The 20,443-nt window shown below is 42.0% G+C and overlaps 1 protein-coding gene across 1 annotated transcript in view; it reads right to left on the reverse strand.

The window, feature by feature from the left end:
- The window catches only part of LOC136363885 (von Willebrand factor D and EGF domain-containing protein-like), a 165,470-nt gene that overhangs the window by 126,863 nt on the left and 18,164 nt on the right, over positions 1-20,443 (reverse strand). The window contains exon 2 of the mRNA XM_066323353.1: positions 2,188-2,372. Within this exon, the coding sequence (XP_066179450.1) occupies positions 2,188-2,372 (185 nt within the window). The remainder of the gene's footprint in view (positions 1-2,187; positions 2,373-20,443) is intronic.

Consider the following 20,443-nt stretch of genomic DNA (forward strand, 5'->3'; position numbering starts at 1 on the left):
TGTGGGAGCTGCCCTCCTCATGTCCCCCAGCACGTGCCATTTGTCCTCCCACACTTCTCCTCCACGCTGGGCAGGACCTCCAAATCTCCATTATGGCTTAAATCCCTTCTGAGCTCATGGGGTGACAGGAATCCTAACCCACCAGCACTCTGAATTAAGAAGTTAATCTCATCCATCGATAAGTAGCTAATTGTATCTGGCCAGTATCAACACGATAACACCAGGCATATATTTTACAAGGTGCTGGAGTAATGTACTTTTTAATTCTGCAGCCGTATTGTCAGCCTTTATTGGGTCTCTTTTCTCTTCTATCTGTTCAGGGTTTTGTCTTTGACTTTTCTAATTAAAATCAGCTCGCTCCAGCCAGACTGGAATGTCCAATAATAACTGCTTATTAAGGAGTAGAAGCTGCGCAGTTATTAATTTAAATTATTTTGTTCCAGAGGTTTTGCTGAAATTAAATGGAAAACCAAATCAAACAATGATTTAATTAAGTGGAAGAGATAGACTGTATAGGAGATTTAGGAGGTGAAGATCTAAAAGAAGCTTATTCTTCCAGTTTTGACATCTAACAGATGTAATCCTTCATCAGCATGGTGAAGCAGAGATTTATTGTCATTCAGAGGATAATGAAGAAGCCAATGGCAAGAATTATGTTACAAGATAAGAAACTAAACTAATGAATATACCTTCACAAACCTGAATGAAAAACTCCCGAGAAGAGATTAAAAGAAACAAAGTATGCATTGTTAGAAAGCAATCTCATACAGTTGAGCATTGCTATGCACTCAAAATTGCTGAAATATAATGGGAAATTAAATAATATTATAGAATATGTATGTACACTTATAGAGCAACCTTGAAAACTTCATAGTGCATTGGGATATTTGGGTGCTATGAAATTAAACTTTCCATAACAATCCTGCCAATTTATTAATGTTAATAAGATTTATAGTTTATATATGAGAAGTGTTAGAAATTCTGCAGAAATAAAAACTGTCTCTTAACATTTAATTAAATGTTAAATTATTAAGATAAACTTCAGCTGTGATGAGTGCAGAGGTCCAGTTTGAATGGATATAAAACGTTTTGCTAATTTTGAGAGGGTTCTCCAGCTAGAGTGGAATCACCCAATACCAAACATCCTGGCACTCTAGGTTGAACATTTCATCTTTTATGTAATTTATGGTAATTAGTTTATTATTTTCTGAATAATTTTGTTTAACTTTATGCTTGAAATTATGCTAACCTCCTGCAGTTGGGATATTTGAGGTGGCAATGACTCTAGTGAGGGGCTCAAGTTGCTCTGGCAACAATGATTGCAAGTTAAACATTATTGTCATACATATTAAACACCCATAAAACCAGATAATTATTGTTTTGTCTCTTTTATAGAGAAGTCTTACGTGGTGGAAGGTTTTTTTGCTCCACAAAACCATTAGCATACTTATGTAAGTAAAGAATTCAAGAAACAATTCAATGCAGAAAAAGATTCAGCTTTAGCTTTTCCTTCAGTTTCTCCAAAAGATGTTTTAAATATTATTTTTTCTCATTCTTCCCTACTGATTTCATCAGCAGAAGAAATCCCTAACTCATAATAATTCGTATGGGAAGAGAGTGAGGTTGCAGAATCCATTCTTGAAGCCATACTTTTGCTTGGCAAAAAACACAGCTTGAGGTGACATACCCTGTTTACTAAAAAATCTCTCCATAAAACTGGAAAACACCTCGTTTCATGTTGGAATATTTCCTAACCTGGTTGAATATTGACTGTTCCATTGGGATCTTGGTGTCTGACTAATGCCCTCGCATATGACAGTGGCATTGTTGGTTTTGATGGTGGTTTTGTCGCTGTCGGCTTTGTTGTTGTTGCCGTTATTCTTGAAATAATGATAATGATAATGATAATGATAATAATAATATATTAATATATTGATATATTGATATATTAACATATTGATTATATTAACATATTCATTATATTAATTGTATTAATATATATTAATTTATTAATACAATGTATTATTATTATTATTTTTGTTGTTATTAAAGTGGTTTTCCCATTACCACCCACCTATCCCCCCTCGTTACACAGTCTAGGAGAGTACAGAGAGGGTTGTTGGGGAGGAAACCCCCCCGAGAGGGTTTATTCCAGCTGCCCGGGGGCAGCGCTCAGGTTCTGCTGACCTCGACACATCTGGTGGGCATTTCCCCGGGCCGGTGGCCGAGCATGAGGCGGTACCATGCTGGTGGCAGGGAGTGGTCACACACCAGGTCCTGGCTGGCCACTCTCTGTAGCTGCAGGGAGTCGAAGCTGGTGCTCCTGCGGGGATCGCGGAGGACGCGGTGTCCCCCCGGCCAGCACTCCGGAGCTGGGGAGGATGGAGAAGGGCAGTCAGTAACGAGTTAATCAGTTTAATCTCACTGGGTGCTGCTAATAACTGCGTAAATCCTATACCCTTCTATGATCCCATTCATTTTAGGATTGGGTTCGTTTTCGAGGCAGACGAATCCAGATTTAAATATATAAAATGCAATTTTAATAGCATAATGATTTCAGTTATGTAGATTTTCACCACGTCTGAATCAGGACCAACCCCCTTCACCTTTTAACGTGATTTTAGCCTAATTTTAGGGATCAACATCTGAGTCACTCCTCCTCAGAAATCAAGTAGTGTTTTGAGGTTCCAAAGCTTTGTGACCTTTGAAAGTACGTGGGGTTTTAATTTAATTTATTACATGCATGAGCGATTTAATCATAATATAAATTGATGCTCAAGTGTAAAGTGCACTTCACATGCTTTTAAATAGGTGCTGAGAAGATTCAGAACAAGAACTGCTACAAAGACAAAAAAAAAGAAGAAATGGTATAAAAACAACAGTAAAGGGATTTGAGAAATCAGATCCAGTTAGGCTTGCAAATATTGAAGCCACAGGTCAGACTCACTTGAGGCATAAAGCCAAACACATCAGGGCTCGTGTGTGTGCATCTCAAAGTCTGAATCAAACCTGCTGCCCCTTGACATGTGTTTGTTTACTCGCCTGCCCTGCTTATTTTCATACATCTCTTGACTTTTTTTACAGAATATTCAGTTCTTTTCTTCTCCCCCAATAAAAAGAAGCTTTGTGGTGATTCTCTTAGAAGTTGCTTATCTCCAAAGGGCTGATCATGTAGCAAAACCAGCCTTTTTCTGGTTATCTGAGCCATTCCTTGATGAGGCCAGGTCCCTTTCCACCACATCAGCACTGCAGAGTGGTCACGGGAGGGGACGAGGTGGAGCTGCTCTGCTCTGGCCCTCAGCAACAGAAGGCTCAGCTAATTTCTTGCTGCAGTAATCTTTAATTGCTAATGATGATGTAAGAGGCAGAGGCCACATCACAGGAGTTGCACAACCTGGCAGTTAGCAAATTCACCTCTTTTCTTTGTAAATGGAGCTTATTTATGCGGCACCTTTGACAGAGAATAAGACCCCGCCCCTTAACCTTAATTTTTCAAATGTCACTTTTCAGATTGTAACTCTGCTTTAATATTACGCCGGTGGCACTCTGAAACACATTTATCATTTTTATTTTATTGACAAGATACTCAGAAGGTCAAAGTCAATCCATTTATGGCAGTATTTTTAAAGATTATTTTGATTGTGCCAAAGGCAAGGCAATGGTATACAAGACAAATGGGGACAAAATGTAGCATAACAAAGGCTTTATTGCAAGTTTCAAGGAACTAAATTGTCAAAGCCATTCCAATTCCAATGCAAAATTCAGCTGAATTAATACAATTGCCTTTTTAAATAGAAAAAGAAGTGCCTTAAGCTTTTCTTTCCTGTAGGTAAGAGACATTTCAGAGAGGGAACACTTGGAAATATTGCACCTCTAATTAAATCTGGTATCCATTTCCTTCCCTCAGAAGTCCTTTGTGAAGACCACACAGAGACTGTCCTTTGCTAATTCCAAGCCCAAGGGAAGAGGTGACATTTCAGCACACCAACTATTTTACAAAAATGAAAAGTTTACCCTATACTTAAAACCCCTTAAAAAATGCAGAGCCTTGCTGACCCCTCCAGTACCACTCAGGGCTTCAGGAGCATTAATGGGAACAGAATCTTGGCTCCTGATGCCTTTTGCTTGCCTGAGTTAGTTCCTGTCTGAATAAAAGGAAAAAGAATCTGAAAACAAACACCTCTTTGGAGGCTATTGCCACAGGAATCTTGCAAGGACATTGTAATATAATTAATTGCATTCACTTTCTCAATAATAACTATATCAAACAGTGCCTTTAGATGTAACTAATAGCCTTCTGCTCGATGTGTATTAGTTACAATCCAAATTCACACCGCATGTTGTGGTCTTACCTGTGATTAACTACTCTGTCTAAACAATGCAAATACATCAGACACTGACACGTGGCTAATTATTTTTTATCCCTTGCACGGTTTTGTTTGCATTAGTTTAGAAAAGGCTTTCTCACATGAACACCAGAGGCTGCAGATGGGCCAGGGAGGAGCACATGGGGGAGACATCCCAGGACCCTGAGGAGAGGTGTTCACCCAGCACATTTAATGGGAATTGGGACAAAAGCCACGTGTTTGGTCCCAAAGGAGCCCTGGCTCAAACAGCCACCTCTGAAGGTGTATTTTACCCTGAATTCCCTGCCAGAGTTTATTGATGTACCTGTGCCTGGGTTTAGCTGTGCTGGCAGGCTGTCACTGAGGAGGCAGGGTGGCAAACTGCTCTGCTGCCAGCCCCCTGGAGCCAACCTGACGGATTCTGTTCCCTGCCTGACGCAGATCACACCGAGCTGTGCAGAGCTGGGGGCACAAAAAGCCTCACCCAGGTTTTGCAGCGAGCCACGAGCAAAACAAACCCTCAATTAGTGAGTTCCCCTTGTAAAATGGTGCTTATTATGGCCCCGTGACAGGATGATTGTAAACTTTAACATGCAAATTGCAGGCTGTGGTGCAAGTTAATTACCACTGGCTTTCCCACAGAAATAAATGAATAAAGGCATCACTGTAATCAGGCTTTGTTATAAAAAATGTTATTTAAAAGAAAACAACAAGAAGGCACAGCTGAGCCCTGTTGGTTCATCATCTGAGAGGTGCCCACTGGTACCTTATGGTGGCTGCAGGTACATTCAAATAGACAAAACCTTCCTGTTCATTTTTTGATTCAGATGCAGGTGTCAAGTTTATGGACAATCATGAAGTGCTCAACATCCCAGTTGTCCCCCTTCATGTCCACATTCATGTTGTTGTTCCATGCCTAGTATGTTCCAATTCACAGTTGTTCCATGCCTAGTATGGAACAACTGCTGCTCTCGGATATGCTGATTATGTTGTCTTCAAAAGGAAATATTTATTTTATTAAGTTAACATGTTGAATTTAACCCAGCTTTATTCCTCCTATGGTATTTAAGGGGTCTATAAAAAATAATTTTTTTAAAAAACCTGTTTTTTAGGGAACTGGTCATTATGACCATTCTGCTTTCCTTCAGGAAGAAATTAAACATTGCAGCGAGATTTTGTCTCTCTCCATCCAGAGTCGTTGGAATTAAATGCTGGATGTATCTGGTGCTTCAGTATAATGCAAAGAGCTGCTTCATGAGCTACCACAACCTCAATACAGGCAAGGAGCTGTTGCCAAGACGTAAGGATTTGTTTGCTTTACTAAACTGAAAAGCTTTTCTTTTTTTTAAATGTAACAAATTTTTGTCAGAAAGTTGCAGCAAAGAGACACTGAGTAGCTCCTTTTTGACACTGAAAGCAAACAAATAGTAATGCCTGCTCTACCTGCTAAGTGAAAATGACATTTGAGCAACTCTGGCGCAGGTTCCTGGGGGAAAAGCCTGTCTCCATCGAAGCCATGAGGAATGCTGCTGTTAATGCCTGGATGTGGAGAGCCACTTGTTAATGTGTGGGAAAGGAGGGGCAGCCTGTGGCTGCCTGGGGAGAGGACAGCCTCCTGCAGAAGGCAGAAACATCCTGAAACATCCCATGGAAAACGAGCAGGAGGTGGATATCTGAACTGAATATGCGGCTGTGCACAGGGAGTTTGGCTCTCAGCTAAAGGAAACATCGATGTGACCACAGCTGGAGGAAGATAAATTGTGTCAGCAGGTCCTGGGGACAGCCTGGAAAGCCATTCTGTGCTGGCCAACATTGTACAGGTGGCAGTGAGGGTCCCCAGGGCTGTACCAGAGGTCAGCCAAACAAGGATCTGGAGAGGTGTTTTTAGGGAATCACTTTGGGATACTTCCCCCTTTGGGATACTTCCCCCTCCCCACACACACTCAACACCTGGAACATCCACTGGCTGCAGCTTGGTTCAGGTAAGTTGGTGTCTGGGTGCTCTGCAAACAGATGATTCTCCTGTACACTTCCTGGGCAGAGGCACTGGTGGAAAAAATGCTGCTGTGGGACCACCAGGCATTGGCTGAGGGTCTGTCCCTCCTGGCTGGTGCTCATGGCCATGGGAAGAGGCATCAGCCATATCAGAGATAAAGCCAGGAAACTTAAGAGTGCCAGGCTGAAAAATCATAAGAAAATAACTTGCTAAACCTTTGCTTTCACTTCTAAAGACAGGTGAGTACAAGTGTAATAGAGCTTTACCTGTGCCTCTTGCTCCCAGTAAATATCAGTGGCTTATGTGGAGGAAGGTTTAAGAAGTTGTGAGATTTTGTTTGTTTGCTTTGAATAGAAGCTGCAAATCAAATAATATCAATAGGTGATGGCAGCCAGGAAACCCTGAAAGAAATATAGTCCACAAGCCTGAGGTGCATGTTTGCTTTGGGCAAAGCCACACAATATATCTAAAGGGTACTCTAAAGCCTTGGGAAATAGCCGGCAAATTGTAAAATAACTTTTGTGTGGAGGGTGAATGAAAAGCCAGTGGCTGATGCAGGAAATTCTAGCCAACAGCAGCATTTGGTGATGGGCTGTGATTGCTCTTTGACCAGGAAAGATGTGTGCAAATTTCCCTCTTGTCATCATCTCCCATATTGTGGGAGCACAATCTGGAGTTTCCTCCCAAAATACATGGAGGTCTATGTACGCTCATATAGATATGAAAAAAAAAATTCAAATGATGTATAGGTACTCATATCTTTGACACTTGTATGACATACAGTAAATTTTTGAAATCCCTCCCTCTCTGGTGGATTTTCAGATTTCTGCTTTTTGTTTCTTGCAATCCACAGTGGAACAGAACCTTTCTCAGCATGTTTGACTTTCTCTTCACCGGAACATTATGAAACATTTTTATTTGGAAAAATCAGTCTGAAATGCTGAGGCTAATAAGCCATAACTCCAAATTAACTGCACACAAAGGATGTGTTCCCTTTCTTCTCTTTCTGTTTTACAAATGGAAACTTTTTAATTGCCAGCCACTTCCACGCTCAGGGGCTGGACTGCAGTGATGTAGAAAATTTCAGGTAAGTGTTTCTGAAGCTTTCAGCATGTGCCATCATTTCCTCATATTATGATTTACCACACATTTATGTAGAGAAGAAAAGGCAAACGTTGAGAAAGGGAAATTCTTTCCAAGCTCTTCATGGATGTGTTCAAGAGTAGAATCCAACCAATCTGACAACATTCAGAAATTCCTTTTCATGGATGCACCTTCCAGGTGAACAAACATCTATTAATAGATAAGATATTTGTGGCTAAGGAACATTTGACAGTTTATTAAAGATAAAAACTCCTGCCTTATTTCACCAATACATTAAAGATTTTGCTTCAATTATTCTGCCTGTTGATGACAAAAATTTTCATTCTTAACGACATTCAGAGGCAGAAATTTGTTGTGGATGTGACAGTGATCACTACATTAAAATGCTTGAGCCTTGAGTGCTCCTCTGGTACATAAAATATAATAACTGTATTAAAAAAAAACACCTTGATAGCTAATAAATAAAGCTATTTTCAGAGATTTCAGAAGCAGAAGAACCTCCTAATGAACTGAAAAGATAAGGAAACCCATTGTACAAACACCACACACTCATAATGGTCAGGTCTTGAACAGGTCACCAAGCATTCATAAAGCAAAATTGATAGAGATAAATGAACCATTGTGCAAAATGAATGTAATTATAGAAATTTTGACCCAGGAAAAGGCAAGAGGCTGAGCACCTGCTGAAAAGAATATGACATTTAATAGATGTTATTTGTACTGAATAACAGGCAGATCTGAGGAAAAAACCCTCCTACAAGCTGAAGATGTTGCTTTATAATGCATCTGAGTTTCATTTGTCTGGGATCAAGGTCACTTGTCATCCTGGTTTTCCATGGAGTAAAGCAGTGAACTATTGACAAACCAAGGGCCAATGCTCAGTTCCAGAGCAAACAATTATTTATTCATGCTCATATCTCTTATCTTGCCTTGCATTTCTATTTTTAACTCGTGGTTTAAAAAGGAGGAATTGATTATGTGAGGCTTTTCTTCCAGCTTGTGTATCCTCTGAATAATTCACAGAATAATGAGCTGCATACAGCTCACACAGGAGGATGTAGAGACAGGCAGAGAAGAATTCTGTGTGGGGCCAGGAGAGGTGTCAAGAGGGGCTGAGCAAATAGGTAAAAACAAGGGGTCCCTGTTTAGAGTGTGAGCAAAATCTGAGGAACTTCCTGGCAGGTTACAGTGGAGTTTGGAGAACTGTCACAGCAGATGGGATGGACAGCACTTTTGTCAGTGGTCCATAAATAGAGAAGATGAAGGAACTTTATATTTTCAATAAATAAAATACATGTGTGGCCAACTGAAGTAGATGAGCCAAGAAGTGTCCAGCAGAAGAGTTTTCCTTTAACATGTTTCAGTCTTCGAGAATCACTGCCTGGCATCTCTCATCAGTGTGAAAATTGCCCGTGGAATAACGTGGTGGGCACAAAAAGGACAGGAAATATCACATGGGTGAATAGCAATGGGCCAGGTGAAGGTACAGGCCAGGTGAAGTCAGAACACCTGCTTTGAAAAATGCAGCCTCATCTATTGAATGCGCCAGTTCGAAAAAACAGCAAAGCCAAATTGTGTCAATAGCTCTATTATATTTGACCAAGTCTCCTCCTCACTCATTGTGGCTCAGCCCTAGAGCCAGGAAGGCTGAGAATCTGAATATAGAAACCACTTACTATTGCTGTGTCACAACAGAATTCAAAACCTCATAAATTTCCTCAAGTTATCTCTAAGTTAATGATGATGCCTTTAAGGGCTTCTGAGCAATCAATAAAAAGAAAATTATAATTATTGTTATTGATTGGTCTATTTTGCTCTCATCCCTCAGAATGAAAAAGCGAAATCAAATGAAAAGGGTCTTTCTTACCTCCTAATCTCAGCTGAGCATACAGTCACAAATGTAGCTTTCCTAAATAGAAGCAGCCAAAACAAACTCACGGGTTTTGATTTTAGAAGCCACTGGGCTCTATTCAGATGGAAATTTGGTTTCCCTGGTTTATCCCCTTGGGAGCTGGAGCTGTTTCCGTGCCTCAGCCGTGACACTGGCTAATTACCATCGGTGAGCCGCACACTTTCCCAGACCGCCCCCATGGATAATGCTGAATTTTGGCCACATTTTCCTGCACTTCCTCACTGCACTGCTGTGTGTGGGTGATATTACGCTGGTGGAAGTGCCACCACTCCCCTGCTGCCAGTGCTTGCAGGATGCAGCAGAGGCTGCTGAGCAGATAAGGGGACTCCGAGCGCAGCGCTGCCAAATTCCAGGTCGGCACGCGTGTCCTGGGTGTGATTTAGCTCCTCTTGGATGCAGAGTGACTAGGCAATTTCTCCTGCTATTGTTTTGCTATTATTCATGGCTGTTATTCATCCCATTCACTGGCACAACGGTGGCTTCAGCTCTTCACTTGTTTATAATGGGTTTTTCTGTCAGGGCTCTGACATTTAGGATGAATGGGCGGGTTCCCTCTTGCCTTTGGAGTAAGGCTTTATTTGTTACAGCGCTGCGATAATGTACACAGACTGGCTCCACTTCCCAGCTAACGCACAAACCTGGAAGGATCTCTCCATCATTCCACCAAAATTTAGGTTTTCTTTGCCCCTGTCCTTTGTCCGCTTGTGGGCTGTGTGCTGTGTGTAACTTGGAGAGAGTTGATAGGAACCAGGCTCGAGCACAGAGCAGCTCCTGCTGGGGATGCAAAAAGTTCTTCTCATCCATTATAGCACTCTGGATGGATTTAAAAAATATTGAAATAAAAGGTCATCAGCTAGAAATAGCCAGCAGCCTGCCTGGCCACTGTGATAAGATAAAGCTGTGTACTCCCAACCGTGGAATTGCGACATTAAGCCTAATAGATTTCTAAAATCCAAATTTATCAGCAATCCTCACTGTTTGTTTCTTCAGCTTTCAGAAGACACAGATTCTGTACATATAGTCATGGTATCTTCAAACCTCAAATAAATCCGTGCCTTCCTGCCATAGAAACAGGATTGTATCAGTTCCAGCAAGTGCTCTCCTTGAGCCATGATGGTATTCCAGGGAATCTCACACCTGGCTGTGTGTCTGGCACCTGACAGAGGTCTGGTAATGTCCATTCACACCATGAACTTTCAGTTCCTATATACAAAAACCTCCAGATAAAAAGCACTTGCTATTTTTATTTAGTTGAATTTAGTTCCCAGTTCTAACAGGCAATGATTTTCCTTTTTTGTTTAGGGTCATCTCTGCTTTGGTTGCTCCACAGATCTCTGCTTATTTACCAGGAATAGTAGGACCATCAATAAAAATAGGAAGGTTTCAGGAATCTATAAGGCCTTCAGCTATAAGCTGCTTTTTGATGTAAAAGAAAATGCAGCTCAGCTGGTATCAGCCGAGTCTTCACCACATTTACAGCTGCTACCTGTGCAACCTTTTAGGATGTAATTACCATAATAAGAAGAAAAATCTCCATAATTACATGTATGTAAAGCCAAACACCTTTCTGTGGCTGTCCAGCCAGAGCTACAGGTACAGATCTGCACGTTCACAGGGGACACAGGAGATTAGGGAGGCACAGGAACAAACAGGAGACAATTGTTGCCCCATATGGTGCGTATTATGGGCAGCTGTGCTTTGATCAGGATCAGCCATGCAGAAGGCAAACCTGCTGATTTCTTCTCATTTACACTGAATTGACTTTGATCACAGATTAGGTTTGTGTGTTCTAAAGCTTCTGCTGTCTTAAAAAATGTGCTGGGGAGGTCTGTGTCCTCAGAAGAGAGGAAATGAACAGAAATGAGCTCTGCCCCTCAGTGATCAGGCTGTGGGGGGGTTTTCCATGCAGGGATGGGTTGGAATAGGATGGGGATTTCTTCCACCACAGTTGACATGGTGTTTCTTACAGGAGGTATAGCACTGGCACTTTCTGTTCTTTAGAAAGAAAAGAAAATCAGACTCCCAGATGGAGCATTCTCAATGGGAACCACTCTCCTCCTCAGACACTGACAATGCAGTGCAGATTCTTTCTCACCAGAGGAGATGAATCCTAGCAATTTTTGATTTCCATGGAGCCATTTCCATGCTGAGCTTTTCATTCTACTCTTCCACCTCCTTCTTGCCTGATAACAGCCAGACTATGCTTTTAGGTTATAAAATAAAGTTAGACTTTTTAGTGCAATACATGGTTTAAAAAATAGCATTACTGAACTGAAAGAGGAAGCAACCAGATCTCAATTCTTTTGCTAGGAATAATTCAACTGAAAATGTTATCTGTGCATCTCCATCCCTAGCTAAACAAGGTGATGACATGCAGTACATCAGGTTTTCTTCCTTCTTTCTGTTATCAAAACAAGACTCAGTTTTGCACTCTTAGTTGGTAATTGGCTAATAACTGTGATTTTCATCCTGAGAAGATAAGCCAGAAGCCAGTGTTCAGAAAACCCCTACAATATGACAGTTGATCAATTCTTCATTAGATGTGATGCATTCAGGTTACCACAGTCACTTCTTTTGCAATTTGAGCTAAAAATAAAAAACAATCGGCAAAAATCTAGTCAAGTAATTTCAGATTGGAAAGCCATAACACAAATTAATGCACAAAGAAACAGCAGGGAATCAATTTATCATTTGCTACTTTGTTCTTTAGCAATTTGCAGTCATTGCTGAGTTGCTTTTGAAACCTGTAAAATTTGATTATGCGAAACCTGGTAAGTGTCAGGCTTTGGTCATTTCTGTGTTGTGTTTTATGAATTGTTTAATGACAAAAGGATGTAACCTCAAGCTGTGCCAGGGGAGGTTCAGGTTGGAAATCAGAAAAATTTATTCACTGAAAAAGGTTGTTAAGCATTGGACTAGACTTCCCAGGGAAGTGGTAGAGTCACCATCCCTGGAGGTGTTCAGGAATTGACTGGATGTGGCACGCAGGGCTCTGGTCTAGTTGAAAAGGTGGTGTTTGGCCAAAGGCTGCACCTAATCATCTTGGAGGTTTTTTCCAACCTTAATGACGCAGTGATTCTGTGATTCTATCCTAGGAGCTGGTTGGAGAGCAGAGAGTTTGTGTATATTTAGGTGTATGTATTTATTAGACCAGTCTGGCATTTGCTGATATCCTGCAAAATCACACATAGCTAAATCTTAGTCTGGAAGTCCTGGAAACAACATTTTTGTACTTTTCTACAGCTGATCCAGTTCAGAGAAGGTTTAGTTGACCCCTAAAACTTCAAATGCCACTTTTAAAGCCACAGAGTAGACCTAGAGCTGCAGATGGTGCAGGAGCCAGCTGTGGCTCCATGTGCAGGAGGGACTCTTACCTGTCCCACTGTGTCCTCAGTGTGGGTGGAGCAGCACAGAAATGTGAGGGTGGAGTTTTCCCGGGGTTCGGATAATTCACCTGTCAACCCCTGACCAAAGAGGGGTTTGCCTGTGGCAGACTGAGCAGTGGTGGTGCCCGTGGTGCTGAGCAGCCCTGACACTTCTCACATTCATCCACAGGTGAGCAGGAGGATGAATCAGACCAAAGTGATTATGTCACACAGCCAACTGCCCATGTACAACACAGTCATGGAAGGGAAAGTAGAGGGCAAACCAAAATTAAGTCCAAAGGACGCAGGAGACAAGAGGCTACACATGCAGGACATGGGGAGGATGTACAGTGAGCTGATTTGGGCAGCAGGCAGAGTGCAGATTTTTCATGCCCTCTATTCAGAGATTTCCTGCTCATATTGATGGGAACTGTGCACTGACTAGTGCTGGAATAGCCAGTCTGTTGGGTGAACATGCGTGGAGAGAGGCGTGTTTAATTAATTTTGCAGTCATGGGCAGAGGGGTCAGATGACAGCCTGGGAGTAAAATCCCCTTCTCTTTTAGTATCCCCCTCAATGCTCCTCTTTTGCATTCAGAAATGAGGACCCCATTAACCCCATCAGCCCTGATGATGAACTGAGCTGTATAAATGTTGCTGGCAAGCAGCAGAAATGCTCCGAGAGGCACTGGGTGTGTTTGGAGCACAGGCTGCAGAACAGGCCCAGCAGAAGGCAAGAAAAGAAACCAGATGATAGGAGCAGGGTGACTTGGGGATATTTTCTGCTGGGTTTGAGCCTCATGGGCAGGTTTGGAGGTGGCTGATTTTCTCCTGCAAACCATGCCTGCCATGTGCTGGGGCAATAGCCTGAGCATTTGGCTGTTTCATGGCAGATCCCCTTCCACTGAAATCATTCTATTTTCTATAATTTTGTTAACTATCCACTATAAATAAGAACACATTAATTTTGCCAACTTCCAGTGCTCTTTCCCTTATTTGAATTTTCCTTTGCACTGGGGCATACTCTATTCTGTTGATAAAATACATTTCTTGAAGAAAAGCTACAAGTCTAATACCAAAATGTTCTGCTGCCTCCTTGCTGGACTCTCATTCTCACCCATATTACTTAAACAAGCTTCTTACCCTTTTGCCATGAAGTGCAGCTCTCCCTCAATGATCCTTGTCCCTTCCAATTCAGGCTACTCTAGGATTCTATTTTTAACCCACAAAGGCTTTAAAATGTGTTATGGAAGAATATCCAGGGTTCAAATTTACTGTGAAGATCTTTGCTAGATATTCCTTTGCCTCTCATTCCTCCTCTGTCATGCCACAGTAACACTGTGGGCTGAAGTCAAGTTCCATTTCATCCTTTCCATTACTTGCGGAAATAAATGTCTGGTGCAAAGCAAGGCACTCAAATCTAGGTTATTCCCTCACAGAACATGGAGATTCAGCAGCATGGCTTGATATTAATAACGTCTGAATGGCTAAATCCCTGCAAAGTGGGGTAAAAGTTTGCTCCTAGGGATCCAGCAAACCCACTTAAACCACTGAGTTATCTTAATTCTAAAATAAAAGCCTTGCAGCAGCACCACAGGGCCACGATACACTCAGGGGTTATTTTGCTGCATCTGGAATTTTGAGGCTATTCCAGGGACATGAAGGCACAATGAAAAGCAGAGTTGGACAAACATGTGAAGGCTTGAGGTGTAAAAGGATTAACAGATGCTAATGTTCTACATTTTTCTGCTGCAATAATATAAGTACAGACAGCACCCAGAGCGAAGCAGAGAAGTGAAAGATTGCATGTAGGAGGGACAGAAAGACATGGCTATCATGGTGTGCTGCTGTAAATTTTGAAAAAAGGCAACTGTTGAACAGATGTTACCAGCACACAGAAGATTTAGTGTGTAGATGATTTGCAATTCTCTGGTCCGCTGGGGAAAAGTCACTTTTATCAATCTAAAGTAAAATCTTTCCATTTTCCCAGAGAAATAAAATCTTTTAAAATCACAAAGAATGATGGATAATATTGAAATTCAAGCTAAATTCCTCTTCAACATAAAATTAAACATCTTGGAAGCAGGAGGCATTGAGGCATTTCGTTTGCAAAGACATTGAAAGGGAAAAAAATTAAACTTTCAGAAAAATATGGCTCTTTTTCTCTAGGCTAAATACCTTGTCAGATTGAAAATGAAATTATGATAGATCTTGCTGACATGGGGAAAAGTGTCACTGATGCCATTTTAACCCCCTCTTAACCCATAATACTCTCCCAAGGGCACTCACAGCATTGGGTTTGCTCCAAGGAGCATTATCCCTGTGGTTTTGTTTTCCTTCTCTCCTTTTTCTTCATTCACATGAACTGCTTTGTGGAATGAGGTGCAGTTTGCTTTTTTTGCCTTTTTTTTTTTCATTTGTTTTTGGTTTTGGTCTTTGTTTTTTGGGGTTTTATTGCTTCATTTCTTTGGTTTTGTTGTTGTTGTTGTTTTGGTTTGGTTTTTTGGGGGTTTTTTTGTGTGTGTGTGGTGGGGTTTTTTTGGTTTTTGTTTGTTTGTTTGTTTTTTGTGGGGTTTTTTTTTTTGGTTGGTTGGGGTTTTTTTGTTTGTAATTCTGACTGTGGGACAGCCAGGTCCAAAATGCAAATCACCTCAAGGAAGGATGTCTAATTCTAATTGATCTCCTATACAGCAGTGATCAAGCACCAAAACTAATACCTCCCCTAGACAGTCCTGCAGGATTTTTACATATTTCTTCAACAGCAGGACAGTCTTCATCCATCCTGAGAGACAGCTGCCCTCACTGCAGTTCTGGACCTTTTGAGTTGCAATTCTTCATGGTCACAACAAAAATTCATTGATGTTGCCAACCATTCTGACCTGCCTTTGGGGTCTGCACATGGAAAATGGACATTGGAGTCACTGACATGGATGATGCAGGGCAGGTCTGACTCCACCAGAACCAGTTAATTTCTGTGTTTCTCTCAAGCTCATTTTTTGGTATTTGTTGCTCATTCATTATGACTCCTGACTGCAGAGAGCACATCAAAGTGGAATTTTTCCCTTTAATCAGGGACCAAAAACATTATCACTCTGATCATAGGATTGCAGTCTCCATAGTGTCTTCTCAGACCTATTCTTGGAATGTGTCCCATCATTCAAAATCCTCTTCTAAGGTAGGAAAAATTACCTTTTCTCTTTCAAGGCAAACCTTTTCTTAGGAGATAGACTTTGTGGGTATATGCCAAGAACGACAGATATTTTTATACAGATTAATTCTTATTGGCAATAATGATTTGCAGTATTTTCTCATCACCAAAGTCCTTTCTTACAACAGCAGGTTATTTTGGCTGTGATTACATGGGAAATGACAGTCCAGCTCTTTGCAAAAGCCTCTGCAAATAGTCATTAAGCTCAATCTCCTTTCCCCTGGGAGGGGGATGTAAAGAACTGACATGTGATCGTGTGTGTGCACATGAAATATGCAGCAGAGATTGCTTTTCACCCTTTTTAAAAGACAGGTGTATAACAACTATATTATATAGTTATTATGTATTTATAATAACTAAAATAAGAGTTGATGTTTTTTTCCTGCCAGATGAAGCAAAAGTTGGACTTGTTAACAGTGTCAAGATTCAAAAGAATGAACAGACCAATTAATCACTTCTTCTGGCCCAAGCAGAATTAACACTACAGCTGAGTTAGCACCTCTAACACTAAAGGGGGGGGAAAATCTCTGTCTAAAAGGGAAAATCTTGCTAGAAGGAGAAAGAGAGGGATGCTTTGGGGACACACTGCCTGTCCCTGCTGTCCCGAGGTCCAAGCCAAGCCTGGAGCAAGGAACCACGGGACTCTTGGGCACTGCAGTGGAAGGTCAAAGCAAACAGGGCAAGAAATGACTGGGGAAGGTCATTTAACCCAACAATACAGCCCAGGGATTGCACAGTCCCATTTGTCACACACGGAATAAACTCTGTGAGCTTTAGGGATGCTAAATTGCTGGGTATGTGCTCTTAGCAGGGAGCATTGTCTTGGGCACGACTTATCTCTCTGAGCAACTCCCAGAAATTCCCTAAAACACATTCGTTGTAAATTCATTTTTTCAGCCCCTCCAGTGCTGCCCTGGGGGAATATCTTCAGGTCCCTCTGAGGAGAGGACTCCAAGCAGTCCCCTGTTGCTCAACAACGAGGGGGGCTTGTTCACACCCTCGTACTTTTAGGGCTTGGCATGGATTTTCTGTGTAGGTTTTACTCCCTCCCTGTTAAAAACTCGCCCCTGAGTATTTGGATTCAGTTGCAACTAAATAGAGTGAGATACTATACGTTAATTGCCGTATACTTTTTGGCTGATAAAAGTGAAAAGCATAAACTCTTGGGGAGATTATTGCATGTAAATAGGCTCAGGCAACGGCATGGAGAGCCCAGCCAAGCTTCACCATTTAGATTTTTATCTAAATGATCCAATGTTATGAAGGAAGAAAAAAGCAGCAGAAGGCTGGGTAGCAAGATCCAACTAGCTAAAAATCTGCTTTCTGCTCATGCAGAGGTTTTGAATGTTGAGGTTTTTAGTACATCTAAGAGATGCTCAGGCTCTGGTGCTGCAGCAGAACAGTTAATCTCTTGCTGGGGTGATTGTGTACATTTTGCTCGAGCAAACAAATATAAGTGGCAAGGGAAAGGAAGTTGTTCCTTGGCACAGTTGTTCTCCTGACACTTCACACTGTGAAATACACTCCAATTTCCCCACAGAAAAGAAACCAAAATTATAAAGAGCGAGATGGACTGGAATGGATGACAGTGTTTAAAAAATGTTAGCTGGTATTGATGTTTCGGAGGGGAAAAAAAACGACTGCAGGAATGCTGGCCCGAGGAGGTGATGGATAGGGCTGCCACGGGGGCCCGTGTCGTGCTGGATAAGTCACTCCAGCCGTGTCAGGGGTGATCATCACTCCTGTGCTCCCTGTGCTCTGGGTGCCTGACTGACGACCCTGATATGCAGAAATATGAGGCACTTAAAGCTCAGCTGCCTCCGAAATCTTGATGCTGGGAGCTGGCTGTGAGCTTTCTGAAGAAAAGCTTTTTTTTTTATTATTTTTTTTTATTTTTTGTCTGCTGGAAAATGTTGACTCGCCACAGCTGAGATTTTCACAGAGTGTGTTTCTCCATTGAAGTCCTTGTTGTGTGATTTTTAGTACAGAATTGCTGGAGGGGAAAAAGGGAGAAGAGAAAAGGGAGGAAGCTCTGCACTTTGGCATAATCAAAGCACATGAGAAACCACAAAATGAGGGGCTTGGGCTCTGCTGTGGGTCTTTCTGAGCAAAACTTCCCGAATTAATGTCACTATCTCCTGGGCCATGGCTATTAGAAGGTTGTGGATGTGGGGAAAGGGGAGGAGAAGAGGATCTTTCTCCCTTTCCTTCTCTTTCTATGTGCTTTTACTAACCAGTTCAAAAGAATTTGTTTCATTTCGGTGTGAAAGAGTGAAAAAAATCTCTGTGCTTTTCATGAAAGGGAAGAGCAGCTCTGTGGCTGACTCTGCTTTGGGCAGCTCTGGGGTCAGGGATCAGACACCTCAGCAGATGGGACCCACTCAGCCCCATTTCTCTGCCCCTGCAACAATTAACTTGTTCTCCTGGGGATGTTGGTGAAGGCAGGATACCCCACACCTCACACTTTCCTCATTAGACCAGAAATGCTGTAAGGAAAGAGAATTGGCTCACAGGGTGCAATTGGCTCTTACTAATCCACACCAGCTTTGTCCTTACTTCCCTGCTTTCTGAGGGAGGATTTTGGGTTGCTAAGCCAGGCACCTGTGGGGTTTCACAGAATCACAGAATGTGTAGGTTGGAAGAGACCTTCAAGATCATCGAGTCCAACCCAGCCCCAACACCTCAACTAGATCATGGGACCAAGTGCCACATCCAGTCTCTTTTTAAACACATCCAGGGATGGTGACTCCACCACCTCCCCGGGCAGACCATTCCAGTATTCAATCACTCTTTCCATGAAAAACTTCTTCCTAATATCCAACCTGTATTTCCCTTGGCACAGCTTAAGTTTGCCTGTCCCCCTTCTAGTTTGTGAAGGATGATCTCCCAGACAAGGTGTCTCACCGCTTAAATCTTGGCTACCCCTGTTCCAGCACTGGTCAGGCTGGTCTCCTTTTCTCCACCATCCTTGGCTGTGAGGAATTACCAACTGCTGCCTCTACTCCACAGGGAAAGAGACTGAGCACAGCCCCTTCCAGTGCTCCCTTCTCCAAGGTAAGCCTATTTCCTTTTCACTTTCCTTTCAGGTCACATTTCCAGGTCCCTTGTTAGCATTGCAGCTCGCTTTCTGAACTGCCTCTAATTTGTCCAGCTTTATTTCAGCAGGATGATCAAAATTAGTCACAGTGGTCCAGCTGTGGCCTCTCAAATCCATGTGCACAGGTCTAATGAGTTTCTGTGTTTTGTGTGAGCACTATGCTCAGTAACAAATTCCATTCTTAATTTTTCCTAATAACTCTGCAAGCTGCAAATCATTAGGAACCTGCATGGAAGGCAGTCTGGCTGGTTTGTAGCATCTCAAACCATCCTTTTTTTTCCACTTCTTCTTGTTAAGCACCGAGTTTTTGCCTCTGTTTTTGCCCTTTTGATGTCAGAAGTTCTGGGTTCATTTTTGAAGGCAACTTTTGTTTCTAATGATTTGTTTCTTACTCATGGTGATATACCCATTTTTAGCTCTCTCTCTTTTTTGTGCCTTGTGCTCTTATTAAGGTCTTGAAATAAACTGCTAAATATCTGATTGTAATGAAATGTCTCTGAGAAAAATGAAGCAAAAAAGGATTTTGAATGCTTTTATATTCCCTTTATATTACTTGCTCTTCTTCCCTGTTAATGGATCTGCACTTCTTTCCTTTGCCTTTAACATTGATATTATTTTGTCTTCACTCTTCAAAGGCTATGAAAGTAAATTAATGACTGCAAATTAGGTGCCTAGTTAGTATAATAAAGAAGCAAAAGAGCCAGTCTGGAAATAAATGGCATCTCCAAGATGGGGTTTTTTTGCTACTTTGAGGAAAGCACGCATTAAAGCCACATCCTCCCAATAAGAGTGACATGAAATACTGGCTCACTGCTCTGCAGTGGAGTGTCATCTATCCTGGGAGCTGCAGGAAGCACCAGTCCTGGAGGGAATCAGGGCATGGTGATGCCACAGAGGCTGGATCACGATTTCCAGGAGCAAACAGCTGCAGCTTTGGGGTTTCCTGGCTGGTGAGCACTTCCCACTGTGACTCCGTGTGGTGATGGATGGAAGGGGAAATATTTGCTCTGCCCTGGTAGTGTCCTGTCAGGTTCTTCAGGGCACTGAGTGCTTCCTTGCCTTGGAAGGACTTGGGTCCACTGGGAATAGACAGAATAATAAATATTCTCTTAGTGAACCCGTACATTTGCAGACATTTCCAGTGCTGCAGTGTGAGATGGGTGACTGATGGTACCAGTGCTGCTGTCCTCAGTGCTGGTACCCTGCTCTCCTGTGAGCATTTGCTTTGTGCCTTGTGTCCACACTGTTCTACCCAGAGGGCCCCAATTAAAGTGAACTATGTTGTCTCTGAAGTGACCAGGATTTCCTGCAATAAGGCTGTTCTTACCTGGTGACCTGCAGCAAAATTAAGACCTTATTTTCTGCTGAGGAGGTGTGAACAACCACCAGAGTGAGTCCAGACTTGACCTTGCTTTC

Source organism: Sylvia atricapilla, chromosome 7, assembly GCF_009819655.1.
Source record: "Sylvia atricapilla isolate bSylAtr1 chromosome 7, bSylAtr1.pri, whole genome shotgun sequence".
In the NCBI taxonomy this organism is placed as follows: Eukaryota; Metazoa; Chordata; class Aves; order Passeriformes; family Sylviidae; genus Sylvia; species Sylvia atricapilla.